Here is a 27,135-nt window from a genome sequence, read left to right as displayed (position 1 = left end):
TAACAAAAAAAACAGGAGTACGTGGAGGTTGTAGAACCATAGCCGTCAACTGATTTTTATGCTTAAGTGAATTACTCTGGTTTACATGTAACAATTTATTCAGTATGAGAATCTCAAAAAACTAACATTTTTCTATTAATCCTCCCCTATTTTGCAAAGAAAATTACATTTCAACAAAAAGAAACTACATCTGTCTCTTCATTTATTCCATTTTAATCTCATGGTTTGAAATCTTAAAAACTGGAGATGTTGTAAGAGATTGGTGGTATCTTTTCTCCCTCATAATGATGTATATATACTAGTATAACTTTTTTCCTTGACCAGAATTTAAAAGCCTACTGAAAAAAAAAGGGGGGGGGGGTCTTTATGATAAGGGCACCTGGCTGGCTCAGTCAGTAGAGCATGTGACTCTCGACCACAGAGTTGTAAATTCAAGTCCCAAGTTGGGTGTAGAGATTACTTAAAAACAAAATCTCTTAAAAAATAAAATAACAGAAGTACCTTTGTAAACAATATGGGGAGACCTTATTATTGAGTACAGATCATTCTTTTTGATACCCTTTTTGATATTCCAGTATGTAAATATACCATTATTTATTTAATCATTCCTTATTAATGGACTAGCTAGTTTCAAATATTTGGTATGTCAGTGTCTTCCAGGACTTTTTTTGCTTTCATATTCCTCCCCCAAAATGGAGAAAGCCCATACATCTCATATATTTTTAAGTTGATATCTAAATTTTTCATTAGAATTGCAAAGTATATAACGCCTGGGGTCTTTTAAAATAAATATTGACATTTTAAAATAAAACTTCTCAATTAGCCTTAAATGTTTCAAATGAAATTAATATGCTTTTTCATATGAGCTACTATTCATTTACAGCTGTTTAACAGGCAGAAATTTTATATCATTTTACTTTCCTCCTTGAATTCCTTTGTTTTACTTCCATCTTAAGGTGGTATATTTTTATCATATATATTTCAAGCATTTTAGGAGCACCCAGGTGACTCAGTCGGTAGAGCATGTGACTCTTGATCTCAGGGTTATAAGTTCAAGCCCCATGTTGAATATAGAGATTCCTTAAAAATAAAATTTTAAGGGGCGCCTGGGTGGCTCCATCAGTTAAGCCTCTGACCTCTCAGCCTAGGTCATGATCTGCGGTTCATGAGTTCAAGACCCACATCGTGCTTCTCTGCTGTCAGCGCATAGCCTGCTTCGGATCCTCTGTCCCCCTTTGTCTCTGCCACACTCTCTCTCAAAAATAATAAATAAACGTAAAAAAATTTTTTTTATTAAAATCCTAGAAAAAAAGATTAAAATTTAAGCATTTTATTAATCAGCCTATCCTACTCATCTGTAACAAAAATATTTATACATACATTGGATCGTTATGATTTTTGTCAAAGTATGAAAATTTCTAAATTGAGTTTTGCATTAGAATATATAATTGATCAAATGTTAACAAATTTTCATTAAAAATGACCTTTTTATGGGTGAAAAAACTGTTTTTTTTGTTTTTTTTTTTTTTGCACAAGTCAGAGATGGGGCAGAGAGAGAGAATTTTAAGCAGGCTCCATGCTCTGTGCGGAGCCCGACACAGGGCTTGATCCCATGACTGTGAGATCATGACCTGAGCTGAAATCAAGAGTCGGATGCTCAACTAACTGAGCCACTCAGGCGCCCCCCAAAATTTTTATATTCACATACCAAATGTGATGGCCATTCAGTGAGATAGATGGGATTTCTCCATGCATTCATGTATTGTTGGATCAATACTACTTATTGCAGGAATGAAACAATGTTCCTTAACCATTTTTTTTTCCTGAATCTTTTGTTTTTCTAGTTGGCAACCGTCGAGAAACCTCAGTAGTCTTTATGATAGGATACTAAAAATAACAGATACTTTTTCAGGGAATGGAAGATGTTTTACAACAGTGCCACTCAGTTATTGTCATTTCTTTTTAACTAAATGCCCAAAAATTACATAGTAATGTATCATCAGGAAGTAATTTTTGATGATCACAGCTATCAATGTAATTTTGAAAGCTAAAAATTTGGGGTTTTTATTAGAAGCATTCACCCTGACCACAGATACCAGCATTTCATCACCCCAGATCCACATACCACATTAATATTTGGATGAGTAGGAGACATGCCACTCTTTTAAAGTAGGAGAAGAACTGTGAATGAAAGGTGTGCCTCCTGAGAACCAGCCCAGAACCTTGGAACACTGCCGTCAAGTCCCCTCAAGCTCCCTGCCCTCTTGTCCTGTTCCATTGGCTCAGTAATACACGTGCCCGAGTTTCAAGACCACTGTTTATATAAAACTCTATCAGGCACATTTGCCTAGTTACTTCCTCAGGATAAATTCCTAGTCAGAAGAGCGATAGGTTAAAAAGTATGCACGTTTTCACAATGATGCCAGCAATGCCAAAACAGGATTATTGACAATCCCAGGGAGTCCCTGACAGCCTGTTTCCCCTACCCTCACGTCATGGCAATAGCCCCTTTTGCCAATTGGCTTGTATCCTCCATTGAAGGCTCATATTTTTCATGTTTTCATTTGTATTTCTTCATGTTTCTGTCTCTGTGTTTTTCAATTAGGGTATTCATCTTTGTTTTTTAGCTCTTTCCACATAGAAAGCCATACATGTTTTGTCACATGTTCTATCCTTCACCACTACCATCCCAGTTTATTATTCTTTCAGCCTCATTTATGATTCGTTTTGCCACGTAGTCACTTGCTTGTTTGGTTTAGTAGTTCCATCTAGGCAACTTTTAGGTCCTTTCAAGTCATGCTTATAGTTTTGTAAATTTCTTGTTCTTGCCCCTCATTACATGAAAGTTCATCCACGTTTTATTTCTAGTGGTTTTACGTTTTTACATGCACATTTTTTATATGAAATTTCTTCAGGTTTCAGGAGATTTATTTTTATATGTAGGGGATGTAGTAATAAGACTGTTAGTACTATTCTTAGAAAAGAGTAGTTTGTGAACATTTTGGAGAAAATGTAAAGATACAGATATAAGCCATCTATTAGAGAATGGACTTTATTTTTTTTACATTTTCTTTTCAATCTTTTTTTAATAAAAGATCATTAAGATGGTACAAGTCCCCTTTGACTACCATCCCATACCCACTCCATGCATCGTGTCCCCTCCACCCCAGAGGCATCTGTTATGCATTCAGATGTTCTTCCAGTTCTTTTCTAAACTTGCATATGTAGCCTTTAACGAATGTGTCCTTGGTGATTTTTTTAATTTAAATGATGTATTATACTGTGTAAGAAGAATGTTCTACAACCTGCTTTTTCATATCTATTTAATGAAGTAATTTTGAACTTAATATATATTGCTATTTATACATTTAGCTTTATTTTCTTTCCAGTATTCCATGTATGAATACAGAATATTTTATACATTACCTAGCACATGAGCATTTAGGTTGCATTTGTTTTTTTGTTACTATAAACAGTGCTGTAGTGAACATTCTTTTCTGAGTCTCCTTGAGCATATATGAGCGATTCTATAGTTTTTATACCTAGAAGTCAAACTGTTGAGTCATTACATATGTGCATTTTCAGTTTAGTTAGATATGGTCAATTATTGGTTGAAATAATTGCCACTCCCACCAGCATCCCTGATAGGTGAAAAATACTTTGGTGGTGTTCTCATGTATATTTTCTAGACTGTGGTGATGTTTTTGTTTATTAAGCAGTTGGAGTTATTCTTCTGTGAATTGCCTGTTCATATCATTAGCCCATCTTACTTGTTTGCTGACCAGTTGGAGTTCTTCTGTGAAGTCTCTGTTCCTATCATTTGCCCATTTTCCTGTTGCATTATTGTTTCCTTATTAATTTGTAAGTGTTCTTCATTTATTCTGAATACTGCTCCTTTATTATATACATTCTATGTATCTTCCTCTAGTATATCTTGTCTTTCTACTTGGGTCTGTTGCCATTCCAGAGTTTTAAATTTTAAGATAATCAAATGATTGACTTTACATGATTAGTTTTCATGGTCATGTGGCTCAGTGATTTTAGGGTCATCTTTAAGAAATTCTTCCTCGGGCACCTGGGTGGCTCAGTCAGTTAAGCGTCCAACTTTGGCTCAGGTCATGATCTCACGGTTCATGGGTTCGAGCGCCTAGAGCCTGCTTCGGATTCTGTGTCTCCCTCTCTGCCCCTTCCTTCCCTGCTCGTGTTCTGTCTCTCAAAAATAAACATTAAAAAAATTTTTTTTTCAAGAAATTCTTCCCTTATAAGATATCCATCTATATTTTCTTCCAATACCTTTAAAACTTTATTTTTTCTGTTTAGATCTTTAACCCATCTGGATTGTACGTACAGTATGAGGTGTAGTGATATAAACTTTTTGTCCCTTGAATGAAAAGTCGATCCTAGATACTTTGGGCGGTTCAGAATATCAAAGATTTGTTGCCTGTAGATACTCTAGGGTATAAAAACCACAGGAGAATGCTTTGCTTCTTCCTGATAGCACTCATTTTTCACTATGAGTTGATCATCTAGATGCTATGCTTTGAAAAGTTTGCTTCTGTGGGGCATAAATTTCTATTTGCATACTTAATATGTTTACCTTAGAAAATGTAGATAGTTAAACAAAATAAAGAAAAAAGAGCCATTTATACCTAATTCTAGAGCAAAACTACTATTTAGGTTTTGGAAGTAAAGTCTTCCCATCTTTTTCTACCAATGCACTAATAATGGCTAACATTTATTGAGTACTTTCTGTGTACCAGGTACTGTTTAGTTGTTTTATCTGTATTAATTGATCTATTCTTCACAATAATCCCAATGCAGATAGGTGTAAGGGCCCACATTTTACAGATAAGGAAAATGAGGCACCAAACATGATTGATGGGATTTTTCATTTGTTTTTAATTTTTCATGTTTATGAAAATACTATTCATGTGGTTTTATAACTTTTTATGTTATTAATTGTCCTATGTATACCTCATATTCCATTCCATATCACAAGTTTTGGACATTTAAGTTATTTGCATACTTAAGTTATTATTAGGTTTCTATGACTATTCATTTAGCAAAATTCCTACCCACCTCTCTGTCCTTCTGATCTTCCTTCAATTTGGTGATCAAAAATTATTTTAATTTGCATTTCTTTGATCACCCAATGATACTGAATGTTTGTTATATATACTCCTGCTTTTTTTTTTCCTCTTCCCAAAATTGCTTTTCATTTTCCCAGCTGTATGTTGGTGTTCATCTTTTCCCTATTGACTTGTAAATTCTTTAGTAGTAAGCATAGCAAGCCTTTTTCATAGGTAAAGCTTAGGAAACTTCCCCACCCCAAAATTATATAAATATTCACTACTTCTTACACTTTGACTCTCTTCTATTTAATTCTCAAATTTAATTCATTTGGAATTGTGTGGAGAAGAAGGATATGTTGTAAGAAAGATACCTAAGCCCCCTTTCTCCCAAAATACTTATTTGACACAGGACCAGTTATTGAACAATCCATACTCTACCTCATTGGTTAAAAATGCAACCCTTGGCATATACTACTTTCTTATATGTAATCACTTAAGAATTTTCAGTTTTCTTGTTTCATTGATCCATTTGTTTATGCTCCAGAACAAGACTTATTAACTGTTCTGTAGTATGGTTTTAATTAGTAATCTACATTTCTGTCCTTCTCCTGTAAATATAATAAATGTTCTTTTTTCCTTTTTATATCCGTAAGTTATTGCTAGAATGTGACTATCCACAGGTTCATATCCACAAAGTAGTGATGCAAGATATTTATTTCTAACCAAAGAGTTTTTTGCAATCTGTTCTGTGTGGTTGGAAACGAAGACACTGATCTATGCAAAGCAGGGGTTTTGAAAAGTCCACTGACCTTCTGCACCAATATGGACGTAATGAACACGCCACTGTATTAGAATGATGTCAATCTAGCAACTTGCCTGCCTTTAGAAAGAATTTTGACTAGGTGTGTGTTTAATTGATCATGTTCCATACGTGCCCTTTTTATACCTAGCCCTACTCACTCAATCCAAAACAAGTGACCAATGCCAGTGTGAAAAGTTTCTGTAAATAATGAATAATAAGAAGTAATCTTATGGCTTTTGTGATGAAGTGAGGCTTGTTTTATTTATATTGGGTTTTGTTTTTTCCCCCCCTCTAGGTAGCCTTTCCAGTAAATATATGACTCAGGGAAAAGCCTCAGCGAAGAGGACCCAGCAGGAATCATGAGGGAAGGAAAATGCAGCACTCTAAATGGCCACTCAGGCGGTCCCATTCTCTTTGAAATTAGGTTCATTTCACAGGACACAGCAGTGTAGATCAGGCTTCTACTTACTACTCTAGGGAAATGTCAGATTTTTTTTTTTTAACTTAATGAAATTGTTAATGAGGAAAAAAAATTAATAGAGTCTACAAATCCCCATAGATATAAGGATTTTAAGAGAAAGCCATGACGTATGTATTTAAGCCAGGTTTTATTTTTTTTTTTTAAGCCAGGTTTAAAAAAAAAAAAAAAAAAAGCATAATTGTGGGCCAGTATTCAGTGAATACAATTTCATGGTTTTTAATTCTTTCAGAGCACACTAAAACTGGTGTGCTGATAAACCCCTAGTAAATTACCCCTTCTTTTCCATCTATAAATCCCTTTTTTGTTTTGAAGAGGGGAGATTATATTTATTGTTGTTTACTGAATCCTTGTGTGAAAGCATATCAAATATGTGTGAACTGCTACTACTGTATTTACTACGATTTACAAGCCGATTTCATTGATATTTGTAGAAGTGATGACGCGAACACGAGTACATATTTGTGTGAGCCTTCCGGGGTATGCAGCGCCACTGAGGGGCTTTGGTTTTTTTCCCCCTCTCTAATTTTAAGTTGACATAAAATTACTATGCTCCTACAAATGAAGTAAGGGAAACGAATAGTCCTGTTTGCTGCTAAAAACATTTTCAAAGGAAAAATGACAAAATATAGAAGTGCTTTTTACTTTTTATGATACTCCGAAATTAGGGTGGAGAACTTTTAAAACTCCCTGAAGATGAAAGAGGCCATCTCTGCCAATCACAAGTTTGGTTGGTGTCATTTTGGGGTCTGACTGGAGCCCTCCTGGAACTGTTTCTCTAACTCCACAAGCCCTTCCAGAAGTAGTACGTGGCCAGAACTATGCCTCGGTTTATTTATCATTTTGAAATAAAATCAGAATTTCAACCTGTAATTTTATCCACATTCCTTTCTAGCAAGAGTCCTAATGTCGTGAGGAAACCAGATGGAGGGAGGGCAGTACAGAACTGCTCCTCTTCATCTGGCGCCCCCTCCTTGTGCTCATGCCAGCTGCTGGTCATCGGCCCCACTGTGCGCCAAGCTCTGGGACCGCGCAGAGGAGAGGCACAGACTTGGGGGGATGGAAACAGAGAAGGATGGAGAGGGTGTTTGCTGGGCAAGCGTTCCCAGGTAGGAGAGGGCTCAGAAAATAAGACATCTGTGAGCCCTTCTTTTCACCTACCGGAAGACATATTCCAGTTAAGGAAGAATCCTATCGCGAGGAACTACAGAATCTGGGCAAGTTGTGGTAGGATCAGCGATCCTTCCTTACTCAGCTTTAACGAACCCAAACTCCTGAAGTAAAGCATGAATTATGTACCCTGGGCCGAAGCTGCTCCCCGTGACTTTCCTCAGCTGCTCCTCTTCTGATTTCTCTTGCCTTCAACTTGAAAGTGAGCTTGACCGGGCACACACTTCTCGTCACACTTTTTTTGGAAAGCTTAGTGATGGCGGTCTTCTGGCATGATAGCAGAAATCAGAGACCGGCCTAATTTTTGTTTCCTGGTAGGTTTTATTTTTTTGCTTGGATGCTCCAGTGTTTGTTTATCCCTATAAGTTTTGTGTCAGTGACTTTTGTCTGAAACCAAAGCAAATCCCATGTATCTCTAGCCCAGTTTGGTTTTTTGGTTGTTGGGTTTTTTCCATCTTGGGAACGTGTGTTCTTAATTTTTTTTTTTTTTCCTCAAAAATGCTTTTGTCTTTTTTTCAGTATTCCTCTTTCTCCATGCTAGGAACACTTTTCAAATTTAATCTCCACATGACTGACTGGATTTTTGGTGTCATTCTGCTGCTGTTTGCTGTTTCTCATGTGGATTTTGTCATTTCATTTATAACTGTCTTCAGCTTATTTCAGCCACCTTCCCTTTCCTCTCAATTTTAATTATCTTCCTCTTTATGGAAACCATGTTTTCTTATATCCTTTTGAGAATGTTAAAAAGCTTCCTACATTTTATTCTAATTCCTGTGCTAGATTTCAGTCCCTCACACTGGATCAACGGGAGAGTGACCAGTGTTTACCAGCCCTGGAGAATGGATGACCCTAGGTTCTTTGCTCCCTTGGCATGGGCCTGGTCACAGCCCCTTCTCAGCGCCCCAGCCAGGGGACAGCCGCATCTGCCCCACGCTGAGGCCAGCCCCTGGGGCGCAGTTACCATTGAGGCGCAGCTGGCCTGTCTCTCAGCAGGCTCCACGAAGGCTCCTCTAGCCCACTTCTCCTTTCCTCCGCCTCTCGGGAACAAACAGGAAGATGAAATCTATTCTTCCAGCCCCAGTCTACATGTTTTAATCCCTTGCTCAGTGCGTACATATCAACAGTGTGCGCACTTTCTGAGATGTTACTAAAATGTTCTGATATGACTTCAGTATACTTTTCATTTTCAAATGTGTTTCACAAATGGTTTTATTTAAAAAAAAAAGTTCCTGAGTGGAAAAAATCCTGGGTAGGAAGGTCAAAAGGGTTCGTAGTGTTACAGGCAAAAAAAAAGAAATTTGTTGACAAGAAAATAGAATTCAACAAAACTCCGATAAAACCGTGAAGATGCGCTCAGTACTTTTTTCTTTGAAAGCAGGTGTGTTTACACAGCAGCCGTCAAGAATTTAGCGCATTTCACCCGGTGGAATTCTAGACTTAATTAGGGTCTGGCTCTGCCAGTTTTCCAGCAGACTGTGGCAATCCCCGTAGCCTCTCTCTGCACAGTTCAGTTTCCTTGCCTGCAAAATGGAAAGCATATCTGCCCTTTCACAGAGCTGTGATGCTCAAGGGAGGCCTTACTAGGAAAACACTTTAACGTCTAGAACCCTGAAACTAAGGGCCAAAGTGCACAGTGTTAAACATTTCCCTATTTTAAGTTCTTCCTACTGGTGGGAATCTAAATGTGGTTCCAGCTTGCCAACTCCTTCAGCAGTTAACTACGACCGCCTTCTGACACCCCAGGGCAGCTGCTGCCCTGAGATAAGGGCGCTCACATATTTCTTATACAGTCGTGAAAGCTTTCTTCTAACCCCAGGTTAGCTCAGCCACCTACACCAGTTTCAAATAACATTAGGTATGCCTGACCCACGAACAACTAGATTATGGGACTTACCACTCACATGCAAAACAGCCAGTCAAGTTAAAACAAAACTGAGTAGTGTGTATTAAATAGATGAACGAATCAAGCATACATGGGATCTTGAACCAGAACATTTAGAACTAGATTTTAAAAATACTTTCTGGCACACCCTACTAAAAGGCCAGAGTTCATGCATCATTTTTAAACTAGCTATGCCAATGCACCTGCCTAAAAAAAACGGTGAGGCTGCTATGAGACTATGTGCTCGAGGGTGCTTTAAATTTTTTTTTAATGTTTGTTTATTTTTTTGAGAGACAGCATGAGCAGGGGAGGGGCAGAGAAAGAGGGAGACACAGAATCCGAAGCAGGCTCCAGGCTCCCAGCTGTCAGCACAGAGCCAGACGCCTGGCTCCAACTCACGAACCGTGAGATCATGACCTGAGCCGAAGTCGGTGCTTAACCGACGGAGCCACCCAGGCGCCCCTCGAGGATGCTTTTGAAACCTGTAACGTGCTACATGACTGCATAATGATATTTCAATAATTAAGAATGATACATGGCTTTTTTTTTTTTTTACGTTTTATTAACACTTTTTCAGAGCAGTTTTAGGTTCACAACAAAACAATGGAAAGTACAGAATTCCCAGATACCTCTGTCCCCACACAAGCCAAAACCCTCCACTATCCACATTCTGCACCAGGGTCGGGTATTTGTTAGAACCGACAGCCTATGTGGACACAACATTATCGCCCAAAGTCCGTTGTTTACATTAGGATTCATTCTTGGTGTGACACGTTCTATGGGTTTAGACAAATGTGGAATGGCATGTGTATCCACCGCTGTGGTTCCACGGTTTCACAGTATATGACATCTTTATCCATGAATAACTAGCAACCTTTATTGAGTTTCTAGTACTTAGGTGCCATACAATCTTCTAAGGGCTTTCCATTTAGTCTTCATAGCATCAGTAAGAGAAAGGGCACAAGAAGGAAAATACCCCGTCCCAAATCACCGAGCTAGGGAGAGGAAGCCAAGATACAAACCCACCATACTACCATCGCCTAATCTCACTGCTTCTTTGTGCTTAGAGGGCTTAGAGGCAAAGATAACCATTCTCTTGCTGTCGTGCAGTTCTATTTCAGTAGCAGGGAGATAGAACTACCTAAGGGAATTCTGAACCATCCAAACCTATAGGCTCTAGGGGATGAAAGATAAATTGGGCTCTAAAACACACTGATTAGTTCTTTTCACATCAAAACACTGAACAAGAATCTTTCCTCGCCATCACCATTCCACAGATCCTACTTTTCCCCTCTACCTCTAGCACTTCCACGAGAAAAGCCACCCATCCTTTATGTTCTCCTCCTCCCCCCTACTGCTAACCCTGCAGCACTTCTGTTCTCCAGGATCTCTCATTCTTTCCTGGACCCTTCATTGACCAGGCTTCCTGTGAGTGCATGCCTGGTATAATGCCTAAAGCTTAGGTGTACTTGGAGAATTAAAAGGCAGGAGGCCCTGAGCAGCCACTACAAGGTCTGACAGGCGTTCAACCAATCTTAGGGAATGGTTCTCGCTATGAATGTTGACAGATCTGTCCAATCACATCTTCGGGTTGGTCGGCGTTCCAAAGTCAGCACCTAAAAGCGAAACTTGCATTAGCACCATCTTCCAACATCCGGTGCGGTACAGCCCGCGGTGAGGAGGTAGCCCGGTGAGTATTTGGGTTGTTTATTTCGCGATTCTGCGGTTAAGTCCATGCTCTTAAGAACTGCCTAGCTGAACCAAAAAGAAGACCAACGTGTATACCTGCGCCTCGGAACCCTTCTGCTTTGGAGAGCACCAGCGCTCGTGGCTCAGCGTTCTTAAGGAGTGACGCCGCATCTTGCCCAGGGGCAGGTCGTGGAGCGACACGCCTCCAGAGTCCACAAGTGCAGGCGTTCTGCGCGCCCCAGCCCCACTCCCCACGTAGCGCGGAGGCCGTCCTTGCAAAGACAACCTTGCCCCCGGGCCCTTGCGCCTATCAAGTCACGTGCCCATGGCCGGAGCTCCGCGCCCCGCCCTCTGTCCGTCACTCACACGGCCCGCCCAATGGCGGCGGCGGGGGCGGGCTCGCGCGGGGCGGGGCCTGGGGCGCCGTGCGCCGGAGCTTGTGGCGTCAATGCGGCCGCCGTGTCCATGGAGAGAGGCTGAGGTGGCCGAGTTCCGGCCCGAGGCACCGGGGCGCCGGGACGGCGAGGATGTCGGCTTCGTTAGTCCGGGCCACTGTCCGGGCTGTGAGCAAGAGGAAGCTGCAGCCCACTCGGGCCGCCCTCACCCTGGTGAGTGGCCGGGGCGCTCGGTCGGGCGGGTGACATTGGTTCACCTCCGCCCTCTCGAGGAGGTCACGGAGGCAGGGCTCCGGGCGCGCTCCGCGGCCGCCGCGTCGCCGCCTTGCCCGCCTCGCCCGCCTCGCCCCGGCTGGAGAGGTAAACAAGCCCGGGCGGGGCTGCTCCACGGGAGCCTGGCGCCCCCGGAACTACGTTTCCCAGCAGGCCGCGCGCCGCCGCATGCGGAGGTTGGGGGACGCCGCGTGTGCGCGAGTCCCAGGCCGGCCGGGGCAGCCCGCCGCGAGCCCAGGGGCGCGACTGTGCGTGCGTCGCGGGCCTTTCAGAGCTCGGCGCCCGGCACTCCGGGGAGTTTGGGGGAGGGAACCGCGACCCCTGCCCTCGAGGTGCGCCGGGAGGGCGGTAGCTCGCCGGGGGACCTCCGGGCGAGCGCGGCGAGCGACGTGAGAGCGCAGCTTCAACAAAGCCCACCCCTCGCCGAGATCAAGGCTGCAGCGCACAAAGGGTTTCTTCCTGGGGTCGGGGAGGGGAGGCTTTTTGAAACACCCTGTGTGCCTCCAGCAGGCCTCCGCCGCGGTCGGCTCTCACAAAGGACAAAGAAGGATAAAAATCTCTACCCTGGGTGAGCGTTTTCTAGGTGAAAGGTCAAACACACTCGGACGGCACCAGAGTCCATACCGCAGATGCTCACCGCAGGGCTTACCATGCATATACGGGATCCCTGGTGCACTGTGCAGTGGGTTTTTTTTTTTTTTTCTTTTTAGCCTAGGGAAAACTCACATAACATTAACCACTTTAAAATGTACAATTCAATGGCATTTAGTACCAAGTGTTGTGCAACCATCACCTGTATCTCGTTCCAAACATTTCACCCCGAGAAAACTCCCATGTCCGTTAAGCAGTCACTTGTGTTTGCCATTTTGAAAGAGTTGAATTTTATGGGAAAGCCTATGATCAGCATAACTTCTCACACACCCATCAAGAGATGAAGGAGAAGCCTTTGTGCAAGCATTCACCACCTAGAGAGTGGGAAAGTAGATTCTCTAAAGGAATCCTAGATTCCATTCAAGCTAATGCTATAAGAAAGCCTGTTGCCAGAAAACTAGTTGTAGCAAAACAGAAGAAAGTTGTGATGAGGCAGGAGAATTCACTTTTATAATGGTTCATTGTTTTCAGCCTGTACAGAGGTTATCCCGATTATTCTGTATTACTATTTTCTGTACCACCTGCCTGTTTTCATGTCTGGAAGATATCATTATCTGAGCTTAGAATTTTCCAAGGTCTTGAAATCACAACAAGTTATACTAGAAGACACGAGTCATACTTTGTGTCTTTCGGTCTCAGTTCACAAGTACTCAGAATTGGGGCACCTGGGTGGCTCAGTTGGTTAAGCCTCCGACTTCAATTCAGCTCATGATGTCAGTGGCTGGTGGGTTGGAGCCCTACATCGGGCTCTGTGCTGACAGCTCAGAGCTTGGAGCCTGCTTCGGATTCTGTGTCTCCCTCTCTCTCTGCCCCTCCCCTGCTCATGCTCTGTCTCTCTCTCAAAATAAATAAACATTAAAAAAACAAAAAACATAGTACTCAGAATTGAAAAGAATTCTACCACTGGTAATGGTAGAGCCAGAAAGAGAAGTACAGAGACACTCTTGCCTTTTCTTTCTCCATCATTTAGCATATCATTACTTGCTCGTTCAAAATCTCTAAGTCATTCCCTTTTGCTCCTTGTCATTCAGCTGACATTTAAGACCTCCTTTGTTTCAGTATAAGAAATGAATGTGTTACACAGTTTCCCACCCCCCAGGGACACAGTTGTGGGCCAGGCCTTGGCCACCCTTAGGAATTACTAGGAATAATGACAGCATACATTCTCAGACCTGAGCTGTCTACACTTACTTGCTCCTGCTTCATTACCTGTTACCACTTACCAGGCTAATTCTGCTAACAGAATTGTAGCAGCTCCTTACCGTGTCATGTCTTATTTCAGCAGGGCTCTGTTGTTGGCATCTGATCAAGTGTTCTGATTAACTTGCCAAAGTCCATTGTCTGAACTTAGCCTGTTCAACTGTCTGGGTGACTTTTTAAGTTTCTTTCCCTGTGATCTTAGCTGGTGCTAAAGACAAAGGTCCTTGCTGCTTTCCACCTGATGCAGTCGTTTTAATCCTAGCATATGTTCCCTAGTCTCCAGACATTATGGCATGCATGTATTGCTGTTTGTTAGTTTTCTAGTGTTTTTGCAAAAAATATTTTAAGTCCCAGCAGATATTTTAAGTCCCTTGCAAATATTTTAAGTGCAGAAGCAGGGAGGTGATCAAAGGGCTAATGAGTGAATGTGGATGAAAGCAAATGAAACTAGAGATTTCAGTAAAATGAGGAGGAAGAGATCAGCCCTACCTAGATGTATAAACTTCACATCAGGAATTTGACATGGCGCAAACTTGTTAAAGTGCTGTACCTGTGCAGCCTACCAGAGGTCATCAAAAGGCTAGGAAAAGGAATTGATGAAATGAAAACATGGTTCCATGCTTCCAAATTATCTACATTAACTGATGTTAATCCAGGAGAGGATTGGTGGGTTGCTGGAACAAAAGGCCTCATCTGGTGATAGGCTGCCCTAAACACTTTGGTGCAAACCAGAGATGGTTCCTTGACTGAATGTTTTAAGACTCCACCCCACCGCATGAAAGTGAGTACCTTTGGACATCTTCAGAGGCACATCCAAAGAGGATGCTGTCCCTACTCTACATATCCAGGAACTGACGGTTGAAATTGAGTTTGCAGGAGGCAGAGTGAAAAATGACAAAAGAACTTGAAGACTTAACACTGCCCTGCTGGCAGAGGCTTTTATTTCCATCATTCTACAAATCAGAATTAATGTAACCATAATTTAGGATGAGGGGTGTACCTACAGCTGTGCATAAAGCTCAAGCAAAGCTGTAAGAGAATAATGGTACATAGCCAGCATCATTCTTCATGAGCACAGAGAAGTTAATTCATTATGTTCAGTGGGTGCCTTAAGACTTAACTTTCCGGTGGCACCTGGTTGAGAAGGGCTAGGAAACAGTGTGATACTAGAGTCCCAGTAAGGAGCTGTTAATTCGTTGAAGGACAAGTACCAGAAGTCCTTCGGAACAGTGACCAAGCAGTAAGATTTCTGTATTTAGGCCATTTAAGGGTATTCTCCAAGAGGATGTGGAGAAACGGGAACCCTCTTGCACTGTTGGTGGGAATGCAAATTGGTGCAGCCGCGCTGGAAAGCAGTGTGGAGGTTCCTCAGAAAATTAAAAATAGACCTACCCTATGACCCAGCAATAGCACTGCTAGGAATTTACCCAAGGGATACAGGAGTACTGATGCATAGGGGCACTTGTACCCCAATGTTTATAGCAGCACTCTCAACAATAGCCAAATTATGGAAAGAGCCTAAATGTCCATCAACTGATGAATGGATAAAGAAATTGTGGTTTATATACACAATGGAGTACTACGTGGCAATGAGAAAGAATGAAATATGGCCTTTTGTAGCAACGTGGATGGAACTGGAGAGTGTGATGCTAAGTGAAATAAGCCATACAGAGAAAGACAGATACCATATTGTTTCACTCTTAGGTGGATCCTGAGAAACTTAACAGAAACCCATGGGGGAGGGGAAGGGGGAAAAAAAAAAAAAAAAAGAGGTTAGAGTGGGAGAGAGCCAAAGCATAAGAGACTGTTAAAAACTGAGAACAAACTGAGGGTTGATGGGGGGTGGGAGGGAGGGGAGGGTGGGTGATGGGTATTGAGGAGGGCACCTTTTGGGATGAGCACTGGGTGTTGTATGGAAACCAATTTGACAATAAATTTCATATATTGAAAAAAAAAAAAAAAAGGGTATTCTCCAAGAAACCATTGGAAGTAGCCTAAATGTGTAACAATGAGAGATTGGTTAAATAAATTAGAGTAGATGGAGTTGGTGAGTACATTCAGTTGGTGTAGTCACTGTAAATAATACTTTTTTTTTTTTTTAAGTTTGGGAGTCCTAACTCTTCGTTCTTTAACTTACTGTCCCTGTGCAAATTATTTAATCTTTAATACCTAAATCACAGAATTGTGAGAATAAGATGATGCATGTAAACCATTAAGCACCTGGAACGTACTTAGTAAATCATTAATAACGTGTTTATTACCATGTATTAAATGAGAGACATGTTAAACTTTTAAAATGTGGGCTACATAATACACAGAGATGAATAGGAAAAGACAAAAGGGAAAACACTATAATGCCACCCCTAGCTGTTAAAGAACGAGTTAAAATATACTGTGACTTGTTCGTTGGCTGCTAGTTACCATCTTCTAAACATTAAAATGCCGTATTTATAATGAAATTAAAATAGGTTGTAGTTGTTGGTGCGTGTTTAGTATACATAATCCTGGAGTTAGCTCTGGTTTTAATTTTGTTTTCTTGAACAGCAAAATACTGTTCATGGGGAAAATTGCATGGGGAATTAAGGAAATACAGTGTTGCGAATGAAAAGTTTCTGCTACAAAAACAGGCTGAAATCTTTTTTTAAGGGCCTTTTGTCTTGTTCTGTGATATACATATGAGTAGATTGTTCTGTGATATACATATGAGTAGATTAAAAACTATCTTTGTATTTAATCAAGTTTCAAGAATCTTAATTTTGTTTTAAGTTTATTTATTTATTTTGAGGGGAGAGAGGGGCAGAGAGAGAATCCCAGGCAGACTCCACACTGTCAGTGCAGAGACGATGCAGGGCTCGAACTCATGAACCACAACCAGGAGATCGTGACCTGATCCGAAGTCAGACACTTAACTGACCAAGCCACCCAGTGTCCCAGGAATCTTAATTTTTTTTTTTTTTTTTACATTTATTTATTTTTGAGAGACAGAGTGAGACAGAGCGTGAGCGGGGGAGGGGCAGAGAGAGAAGAAGACATGGAATCGGAAGCAGCCTCCAGACTCTGAGCAAGTGTTAAGCCCAGAGCCTGATGTGGGGCTCAAACCCATGAACCGTGAGATCATGACCTGAGCCGAAGTCGGTTGCTCAACTGACTGAGCCACCCAGACGCCCTGGAATCTTAAATTTTAATTCATTGGTCAAATCTCAGGTGAATAAGTCCTTAATTATACCTAAATTAAGGTATATTATACTTTCCTTGGAAAAGTATAGGTGTCTTAGTTGTTTGGGGGTAGTGCTTGGAAATTGGAAGGCTAACAGGCCTGGAGCGTGTTGTTTAGCTGAAGTTCTCGCACTGTTTGCCAGATTGAGTTTACTTATTGCAGAGGTGCTAGTGTATGCAAATAGACAAAGAACCCAGCGTGATCCTCAGCTTCTGCCTGGCCCCAAGATACAGAAAGTACCTTTAAGAGCTAGCATTTTTTTTAAGTGCCACATGTTCCCTGTTAGTCATTCTGACTTGTTCTGAAAATCAAATTTCTCAGCAAGTTGTAAGATCCATATCTTTCCCTTAAATAAGTATTCAGCTGGGTTTCCATCATTAATAACACTCCTCGCAATGGAGTATGTTTGGTTTTGGCCTGACACAGGAACATTAAGACTTGGTGTGGCTCCTATAATGACGTTTCCCAGGCACACCAGTTACTTTTCCCTTAACAGTACAAGGCGTGAAGTCAGCCGCTTTGGGATAGGGAGACCAGTCCAAGAATTGTTTTTACTTACTGTGTCTAAGTGTTTCCTACTAAGAGTTGAGAAGAGAAGAAAATACATCATTTTGGAAAGCCAAGTTAGGCGATTTAATCATCACTTGGAGATAAAAACCACAAGGGGCTGCTGACAGAGTAGTGTTGATACCCTGTCTACTTTGTTTTGGTCATGGAGGGGTGAATGGCGAACCCTCCTCATCTTTGACTTCCCAGCATCACAGGGCAAGTTATACTTGAAATGGATATTTTTCCATGGCCCTGCCTGGGGTTTTGTTTGTTTGTTTTTCACTTATTGGAAATCCTTTGCTCTTTGACAGTAGTTAGATTAAGGACAGTAGTTCGATTCAGGACTCAATGTGGGAAGTATGACCATGAAAATTACGGAAGCTAGTTTTTACTGGCAGTTGTTGAGAAGGACAAATGAGCGTTTTTAAACATCTTTTCAGAAATATTTCTGTAACTGTTTGAGGTTGATATGCCATAATATCAAGAGAAAAAAAAACCACAAAATTCTCTTTTCCATTTCCTTCTTCTTCCCCCTGCGTACTGTTCCCTGTTGTCTGCTTTTGTCACACCGCTTGGCTCCTGTTCTGGTAGAATTGTGGGAAAAGGCTTTTTAATAGACCACCGACTGGTGGTGTTTTTGGTTTTTTTTACCTTTTTTTTTTTTCTTTTGAATTGGGCTCTGCCCTGACAGCAGAGAGCTCAACACAGGGCTCAAACTCAGGAGCAGTGAGATCATGACCTTAGCTATAGTCAGATGCTTAACCAACCGAGCCATCCAGGCGCCCCTAGTTTGTGTTTTTAAAAAATACTAGTCTCAATTTTCTAAATTGGTTTCGTGGCCTTTCTAAATTGGGTCCAGACTCTGCTTCAACATCCTTACCTGGCTGAGCCCCCTCCAGGCAGGCCAGAAGAGCACGCTTTGGGGCCATCCTTTGGGTCTGTTCCCTCAGCACGGGCTTGGGTTTTGGCTACAGTTGCTTCCGAGTCATAGGTCATAATATCCACTCCCTGGGATTTCACAAACCAGTAAGATGCCGGTACAAAAAACTGGAGGACCAGCACAGCGTTGCCAGCTGAGGAGCTAATAAAACAAAGTAGGAAGGACATGATGTCTTCACTAATATACTCTCTTCATTGTGATAAGGGCTGGTTTATATTGAGCTCTTTGTGCTGGCACTGCTCGGAGTGTAGTTCATGAGCTCGTTTATTGAATCCTCACAACAGTCCTGAGGAGGAGGGTCTCTTCTCCCCATTTAAGCCAAGTCACAGGCTGGGACACAGCCAAGAAGTGGAGCAGGAATGCCCTGGAACAGACTTTGTCCCTCACAGCACCGTGAAAAAGCAGATAGGATCCAAGAGTACCAGTTTGGTAAATTTGGAAAATTGCACTTCCCGAGAAAGTGGGGTTGGTGATGCTGATCCATCTTGAGGACAAATGGGCTAGATTAAACAACATTACTCCTGAAAAATGCCTCCCTGTGCTTGCTTCTGTAGTTGACTAGCTTATTTCTGTTTGTCCGGATATCCTGAGATGTTGTTTTAAGCCACATTTAGTATCTGTGGGACCATGTGGCAGGACTGTACCGAGGCACACCCTGGGTTGATGCTGGTATCACTGTTTCCTGTATGCATTTTGACGAGTTTGACATAGATTAGGGGTAAGCAAAAAAAGCAATAGAGTTAATAATAATCAACAGAAAAACTGCCTGAAGATCGGCTTCCCCAGTGATTCCTTGAGTCACTCATTGACTGTTGAGCACCTGATCTCTGTGTTGGGAATTGTACTTGTGCTGAGCATGTAGTAGCAGCACAAAATAGATGCTCCTTGGAAAAATTACATTTGTGATGTAAGTAGAGAGTACCAGCGCTAATGACAGGGAGCTGACCTTGACGGGGGGGAGCAAGACTCAAAGGATGTTGCTAGAAGGTATTTTAAAAATCAGAATAGAGTCTCCTGGGTGGCTCAGTCGGTTAAGCGTCTGACTTCGGCTCAGGTCATGATCTCACAGCTCATGAGTTCAAGCCCTACATCGGGCTGTGTGCTGACAGCTCGGACCCTGGAACCTGCTTTGGATTCTGTGTCTTCCTCTCTCTCTGCCCCTCCCACTCACGTTCTGTCTCTCTGGCAAAAATAAACATTAAAAAATTTTTTTTAAATAAAAATAAAATGCTTTGAATTGAGAGTTCATATGTTTGTTTATAAAAGCCATAAAGTACTTGGGCAAGAGTGGAATATAAATTTGTCACATGAATTTGCTGAAGATAGACTTGAATAGTCTCAAAGGCTAGGGAACTATAAGGCTTAAAAAAGCAAGTTTTGCAGCTAAAAACTTAATAACTTGTTCTTTTTTCAGACACCTTCAGCAGTAAACAAGATAAAACAGCTTCTTAAAGATAAGCCTGAACACGTAAGTAAAACCAATCAGTTGAATATTTACTAAAAAAATTGAAGTCCTGTTTTCACAATGAATTTATCTTGTGATAAACAGTATGTTTTCATTGGTTAGGGATTTTCATTTAAAGAGTAAAGCTACACTCCAGCACTATCAACAATAGCCAAAGTATGGAGAAAGCCCAAATGTCCATCGATGGATGAATGGATTAGAAGATGTGGTATATATATACAATGGAGTATTACTCGGCAATCAGAAAGAATGAAATCTTGCCATTTGCAACTACATGGATGGAACTGGAGGGTGTTACGCTAAGTGAAATTAGTCAGAGAAAGACAAATATCATGTGATTTCACTCATATGAGGACTTTAAGAGGCAAAAGAGATGAACATAAGGGAAACAAAAATAATATAAAAACAAGGAGGGGGACAAAACAGAAGAGACTCATAAATATGGAGAACAAACAGAGGGTGACTAGAGGGGTTGTGGGAGGGGGGATGGACTAAATGGGTAAGGGGCACTAAGGAATCTACTGAAATCCTTGTTGCACTATATGCTAACTAATTTGGATGTAAATTTTAAAAAGTTATGTTGAAAAAAAAAGAGTAAAGGTACACTCAAGGTTTAAAAAAAAAACAAAATTATTTCATAACAAGGTATTAAATGGAGAAGATATCATTTTGTGACCCCAGACTCTTGATTGTCATTCATCCTTCTAAGGGGCCACCTCCCGTTGTCCTTCCCAACACAATCTGTACATTTTTAATCTGTCTACACCGGGGTTTCTCAGTCTCTGCACAGTTGATGTTTTGGGCCAGATAATTCTTTGTTGGAGGTGGAATGCAGGATGTTCAGTAGTATCCTGGGCCTCTGCACATAGGTACCCGTGGCACTGCCCCACTCCTTAGTTGTAACAACCAATAATGATTCCCTGATGGGGACTACTGACCTAGACTATGCCTGTGCTTGTTTGTGTGTATATCTCTTCATACTTAGATAAAAGCATTCCATACATGCTGTGGTTACACTTGACTTTTTGTCCTTAATAATAATAGCTTGAGGTTCTTTCTGTGTCCTTACAGGAAGACCCACCTCATTCTTTTTAATGGTTGCATCTATTAGTGTGTTTTATCGAACAGGTTTTATTTATTTAGCCAACCGCCCATACTAACGGTCTTTGGGGTTGTTTACATCCAGTGCTGCCACAACCATCACGCAGCAAACATTTCGTGTCTGTAACGTGCTAGGCCCATTGCTTAGAGGGCTAAGCCTGTAAGCATGGTGTAGTGCACCTCCATGGCCTGTTCTAGACGCAGAATTGTGCAGTAGGGGGTGTGTGCCTCACCTTCATCTTAGTGCATTGTTAATTGCCTGTGGAGTACCATAAATCACATCCAAGTACTAGACTATTAATATTGAGTAATTAGACTACAGAGTGGTTTCTAGCTTCTGTTGTGCGATCTACCTTACAATTGAATGAAGTTCTGGACGGTCCTCCTAAGAGTTACTGCATGCATATATCAGTATTCCAGCTCCATTGATAGATCGATGACCAAATGGACCACGAACTTAGCTGTGTAGATTTGAGGGATGTTTGTTCATAGTGACGTGAAAAGGATGGAACGCATACTTCGTTGGAGTCGCTGAGGGCACAGGCAATCCCTTTTCCAGACTCCAGGTACCTACAGCTGTATTTTCATGTATTCTGTAAGCGTCTGTATTCGTTCCTAGTAGTAGCACTTCCTGCTTGCTTGAGGCCTTTTATTTACAAAGATAAAAGCTAGCTTAAACCCATACTTAGGACATGTGCCTCCGAATTTGAGCTAGACGGTTTATTGATGGTGCCCAGTACGGGACACTCCCTCCCGTGTTCTTTCAGCTCTCTGAAAGTGAATAAGAGCACAGTTCTGTCTCCGTGTTGTGTAAGGGTATAAGACACACTCTGGTGAGCTTTCACAGCTCTGGTGAAAAAAATTTTAAATGAAGATGTTTTTGTATCCAGAATATGTGTATTAATATAACTGTGAAATTTGTTTTGTAATCAACTATAAGCAATACATACACGTGTATTATTTCAAATGGTACAGGAAGATATGAAAGAGAAAGTTCCCCACCCCAGCTCCTCAGTCACAGAAATCCCACTCACTTGTAACCATTTGAGCCATTTCTTTTTTTATTTATTTGAGTTGACACATCTAAGGGATATGCTACACCAGTAATTGTTAAAACTTTATCAACTTAATATGATTGATTCCTTGCAATGAAAGATATAGAATTTGAACTACCATCTCCTGTCCCCTCCTCTTCAAGCGCTACTAATAAAATTTCATTTTAGCTCTTCCATTGGCCACTTTGATGTCATATGGTACAACCTCCATTTTTAAATTTATTTGTATTGTTTATATTATGTACTTTTATTTTACATAAAATAAAATTCACGAGTGGCGTAAAAAAAAAAAAAGGGTATAAGACACACTCTGCTGTCTGAATGCTTCAGCTGTCCAGACTCCCAGGCACCCCAACATTGTAAGCCCCACTCTTTGCCACACGTCTTTCCTACTCCCTGTTTTCCTGAAGCAAGTGCACATTGCTGCTTTTGAGAGAATCAGGGTCTACTGGCTGAAATCCTCCTTTGTATGGTGATGGTTTTACCATACACTTCAATGAAAAAGCAGATAGGATCCAAGAGTAGGAATTTGGTAGGTGTTGTGAGGCAGTCACATTAAGATAGACATTGGTATCTTAAAAGTGCGGTTTGGTCACCTTTTAAACTTCTTACGTCTGTGTTGGCTGCAATCTTCTGATTTCTGGTACTCGAGAATGTGTACACAGGTCTGCCTTAGAGTTAAGGCCCCGTGTAGAGGCAGGGTGATTGCCAGGTGTGACAGCCTGTGAGCCTCGGTGAACCTAGCCACACAGAAAGTTCCTGAGAGCATCTCCTGCAGTGAGGTGGGGCACAAACAATCGAGAATTTGTAGGTAGCCGTCTGCCATCAGATACTTTTCTTTTTCCTTTAAAAAAAAAAAAATTCTTCATGTTTAGAATTAAAACTCTTCTTTAAGAGGCACCTGGCTGGCTCGGTCAGTAGAGCATGTGACTCTTCATCGCGGGGTGGTGAGTGTGCGCCCCGGGTGGGGCACAGCTTACTGTGGTACAGTGGATTACTGAGGCATTACATGCAAATGATAGTTGTGAAGGCTGATCACACGGAAAGATGACGTCTTACGTGGCAGAAACAAAGCAGACAATAAGACTTTTATTCCTGCTGTAATAAAACCTGTGTTTCGAGTGCATGTATATATGACGAGGACTGGAAGAAAAATGGGAAAACCATAGGAGATATTTTTTGTAGAGTGATAGTGACTGGCTTTTTGGAGTTTTGACCCCTCTGTACTGTTTTCTTTGCACATAATTGTTTTTTTATTTCAGGATCCCCACTAGTGTTGCAGTGATGTTTGTTAAATAGTTACATTTTTTAAGTGCATGTTCCCCCTGGTCCGCTTCCTAAAGGGACGTTTTATAGCCAGAAATCTAGTATTTATCTTTGAGCTTACGAAGAAACATACAGGGTCAACCAGCCAGGGTTTTTATGAATGTAATTGTTTAATATGTACTACTTTAAAACTTAAGTCTTATTTACAATGCTTTTTCAGGTAGGTCTGAAAGTTGGTGTCCGAACCAGGGGTTGTAATGGCCTTTCTTATACTCTAGAATATACAAAGACAAAAGGAGATTCTGATGAAGAAGTTGTTCAAGACGGTGAGTTTTAAGCAAACTGGGCGTCAAATCTTTAACCTTGAACGGCAGGAAGAGTCAAGATGATAGTAGGAATGCGTATGTGGTGCTCAGTGTATCTGGTTTGATGGCCTTTCATGTATTAAGTGATTCATACACAGCAGCTGAGTGAGAATGGTACCATGTCATGCCCCATTTTACATATGAAGAAGCTGAGGCATGGAGAGGTTACATAGCTGGCTTCAGGTCTCTCCGCTAATTAGGTGGCCTAGTGAAAAGTTGAACCTAATCAGATTCACTCCAGAGGCTGTGCTCTTAGTAACTGGCGGATTATCATTTGTGTGTTTATTTCAGTTACAAAAAATAATCACTGTGTGCAGAAAGGTTTTAAAATGATTAAACTTCATACTGAACCACACATCGTGTGTGAAGCAGCAGTTTGACGTCTGTACCAAATAAGTAATGTCATCTCATGCTTTTGAGGAATCTGTATTTTTCATTTTTTTTTTTTTTTAATTTTTTTTTCAACGTTTTTTATTTATTTTTGGGACAGAGAGAGACAGAGCATGAACGGGGGAGGGGCAGAGAGAGAGGGAGACACAGAATCGGAAACAGGCTCCAGGCTCCGAGCCATCAGCCCAGAGCCTGACGCGGGGCTCGAACTCACGGACCGCGAGATCGTGACCTGGCTGAAGTCGGACGATTAACCGACTGCGCCACCCAGGCACCCCTTCATTTTTATTTAAAATGTCAGTGCTTTAATTATGTCCTGCCTCCTGCCCCAACCCAAGAATCTGATAAAACCTATTGAAAACAAAAAACTACCTATTTTTGTTAATAGGTAGTTTTTATTTTTTCTTTTATTTTAGAGAAAGAGCGAGTGGGGGAGAGGGGGAGAGACAGAATCTTAAGCAGGCTTCATGCCCAACACAGGGCTCGATCCCACCACCCTGGGATCATGACCTGAGTCAGAATCAAGAGTCGAACGTAACCGACTGAGCCACCCAGGTGGCCCAGTATGTTGTTTTTTAGATCGATACATTAAATATCTTAAATGTTTTCATTTTTAAGAAGAGGAGTTCTAATAATTATGTGTAGTTTATATATGAGTAATTACTAAGTTTCTTGTAAGGAGGAAAGCTTTCTCTTTTTTATTTTATTATTTTTTTAAGTTTTGGGTTTTTTTTTTTTTTAATTTTTTTTGAATGTTTATTTATCTTAGAGCGTGCAAGCAGGGGAGGGGCAGAGAGAGAGGGAGACACAGAATCCAAAGCAGGTCCCAGGCTCTGAGCTGTCAGCACAGAGCCTGATGCGGTCTTGTTTTCATGAACTGCGAGATCATGACCTGAACTAAAGTCAGATGCTTAACCACTGAGCCACCCAGGCACCCTGGAAAGCTTTCTTCAGCTGATTATATTTACGAAGATACCAACTTCTACCTGCGTAATTACCAGGGAGTTAGGTTGTTACCAGTTTTCCGGCCCCTAAGCACAAAACGGCTGCGGTGCACTGGTTGGTCCTATGAAACCAGCCCAGTGTGTCACAGTCCTTGTGTGCCTCTAGGCTTGCCATTGTGTCATGTGTAGAGATGTCGTTGCAGAGTTCTCGCACGTTTTCCGGACTTTGTCTTTAGAGAAGTCTCACCAAGAGTATACTCATTTCCTTCATATTGCATATTGGAAAAAGGAGTGAAGTGCAAAGCAAATTCTAGTTTTGCATAGAATTGTCATGGGATTGGCTTATATACAACAGTCTAGCCAGTGTCATTGTGTTTGACTTAGGTTATTGGGTAGAAAAGAAGGGACAGACAGGAAACTGAGCACTAAATCCCTTAAAGGAAATAGTGGGACTGATCCAGAAGCTTCCTGTTTGACTTTTGTGAGTGGTTACTCTGCAGGTTTTATTTATGTGACACTTGTTTTCTTCTCCCCCCAGGAGTCAGAGTGTTCATCGAGAAGAAAGCACAACTGACACTTTTAGGAACAGAAATGGACTATGTAGAAGATAAGTTATCCAGTGAGTTTGTTTTCAATAACCCAAACATCAAAGGAACGTGTGGCTGTGGAGAAAGCTTTAATATTTGACTGCTCTGGCTGTGAGCTCTGGGAACACTCATGGAAGTCCTAGGGCTTACTGAAGAAATGATGTGACTGTCGCGTGCTGAAAGGTTATAATGTATGACTGCCTTATGAGAAAAATAAAATGATGCATTTTGAAAGTGAAGCCAGTGTATTAGATTCCTAAAGAAGTGATATTTGTATTATTTTTAAAGGGCAGAAGATGAGAAGCCATTACTCTCTTTGAGTCATTTTCCTGATCTATAAAGAAAAAAAATCCTATCCTGCACTTCCTTGTCTTCATCCTTTTTATTAGAACCAGTTTCATGAAAGTCACCTTCCTGGGAGGATTTCAGGAAACGTACTTGATACACGTGCACTGCATAGATCTCCATTGAATGGTGCGAATGTGCATTTACCAACCAGATTGATGGCTCTTAAAGTTCAGAGGCGGAAGATCCTGACTGCTGGCGGGACGCGGGAGTGCACTGTTTATTCTACCCAAACTTGGTAGAGCGTTTCTACATTTTTGTCCCAAATTTCATTGTCAGATGCCTCATTTGCTTTACCCCTTAGCAGCAGCTGACAGACGAAAGTATCGAGCAAAGGTTTCCTTGAACTGCAGTGCAGAAAGGTTCTGAGCAGTGTCATCTAAAGGTAAGAATTACTTAACCCACCATTTTTAATCCATTTCTTTTGCCACCCTCAGTGCCCCCTCCACGGTGGAGTCTCAAGCTGGCTTAGATCCTTTTGGTTGAAAGGTGTCTAAAAAGCCATCCAGTCCACCCCTCAATTCTGTACCTGGGGTACAACCCCCGGGGAAGCTGAAGGACTTCTGTCCACCCTCACACCGTAGGCTCTGTAGCAGCGGAGCTGGGACCACTCTCGTGTCCCCTTCTGTGTAGGGGACACGCCGGCTCCACAGTCTGAGGCAGGCAGCAACGCTCAGCGTGTGGACTGGCTTCTCTATCTGGTTGGCATTCTGATAAGATTTTCCTGTAATTTGACAAAGATCGTTATTTAGTTTATTTTATTTTGAGTGAGAAGAATCTTATTTTAAAACCCACTCATGTGAATTACCGTCTTGTTTCTTTAGAACTATGAGACGTTTTCTGCAGTAGAGAGGACACTGTAGCGCCCCAGAAATATCCTTCTCGAATGTTGAGGGTCTTCATGAGGGCCGAACATGAGGGTCTTTTCCTCAAATTCCTAGTACGTGTACGTTTTCTGAATCTCAAGTTCAGTGAAATTCTTAACCTAACATTGTCACTACCACCTTTTCTTTGATAGTGTTCCTTTTGTCATTTAGTGATTTTCCTGGGTTTGACATACTAAGTGTTCTACAACACTTGCTTTTTTTGAAAGCCGGTTCTCATGAGGTAGCTGTCACACTTCTGTCCGTCCTGTTTACTGAAGTACCCGGCACGGAATGCACCAAAACCTAGCGCGGTGGCTCTGTAGGTGCTTGCGAGTTCGTATTGTTAATACACTTGTCGGTCCACCTGTCATTTGTGCAATACTGTACGTGTGTAGAGAATGAATTGTCAATAAAAAAGAACATGGCCTCTGTG

At 41.5% G+C, this 27,135-nt stretch overlaps 2 protein-coding genes and 1 long non-coding RNA gene across 13 annotated transcripts in view; 2 read left to right on the top strand and 1 right to left on the bottom strand.

Moving 5' to 3' along the window:
- Positions 1–7,225, top strand: part of TUT7 (terminal uridylyl transferase 7) — a 60,829-nt gene extending 53,604 nt beyond the window's left edge. For all 8 annotated transcript variants that reach the window (XM_042913905.1, XM_042913906.1, XM_042913907.1 and 5 more), the window contains one exon: positions 6,170–7,225. In XM_042913905.1, coding sequence (XP_042769839.1) covers positions 6,170–6,237 — 68 coding nt within the window. In that variant the 3' untranslated portion in view covers positions 6,238–7,225. The remainder of the gene's footprint in view (positions 1–6,169) is intronic.
- Positions 7,226–10,167: 2,942 nt separating this feature from the next.
- On the bottom strand, positions 10,168–11,363 carry LOC122205071. The gene is made up of 2 exons (XR_006195891.1): positions 11,190–11,363; positions 10,168–11,020 (listed from the first exon to the last, which is right to left on the bottom strand). It is a non-coding gene; the product is annotated as an uncharacterized LOC122205071 (long non-coding RNA).
- Positions 11,364–11,495: 132 nt separating this feature from the next.
- ISCA1 (iron-sulfur cluster assembly 1) lies at positions 11,496–27,135 on the top strand. Of its 4 annotated transcripts, XM_042913113.1 has the most exons (6): positions 11,525–11,701; positions 19,733–19,786; positions 23,426–23,531; positions 25,443–25,523; positions 26,141–26,221; positions 26,855–27,135. In XM_042913113.1, the coding sequence occupies exons 1-5, from the start codon at positions 11,621–11,623 to the stop codon at positions 26,203–26,205; spliced, it is 387 nt and encodes a 128-aa protein (XP_042769047.1). In that variant the 5' UTR covers positions 11,525–11,620; the 3' UTR covers positions 26,206–26,221; positions 26,855–27,135. The 4 variants fall into 4 exon arrangements, with proteins under 4 accessions (XP_042769049.1, XP_042769047.1, XP_042769048.1 ...); XM_042913114.1 differs by having other exon boundaries at positions 26,144–27,135; XM_042913112.1 differs by having other exon boundaries at positions 26,141–27,135.

The sequence above is a fragment of the Panthera leo genome, chromosome D4 (assembly GCF_018350215.1).
Source record: "Panthera leo isolate Ple1 chromosome D4, P.leo_Ple1_pat1.1, whole genome shotgun sequence".
Classification (NCBI taxonomy): Eukaryota; Metazoa; Chordata; class Mammalia; order Carnivora; family Felidae; genus Panthera; species Panthera leo.
The sequence above is the reverse complement of the archived record's forward strand: the minus strand, read 5'-3'. Positions and strand labels throughout refer to the sequence as shown.

Coding starts and splice junctions, on each gene's coding strand:
- ISCA1 (XM_042913115.1), top strand. CDS start 11,621: ATGTCGGCTTCGTTAGTCCGGGCCACTGTCCGGGCTGTGAGCAAGAGG. Junction 19,787..23,425: donor TTAAAGATAAGCCTGAACAC/GTAAGTAAAACC, acceptor ATGCTTTTTCAG/GTAGGTCTGAAAGTTGGTGT. Junction 23,532..25,442: donor TGAAGAAGTTGTTCAAGACG/GTGAGTTTTAAG, acceptor TTCTCCCCCCAG/GAGTCAGAGTGTTCATCGAG.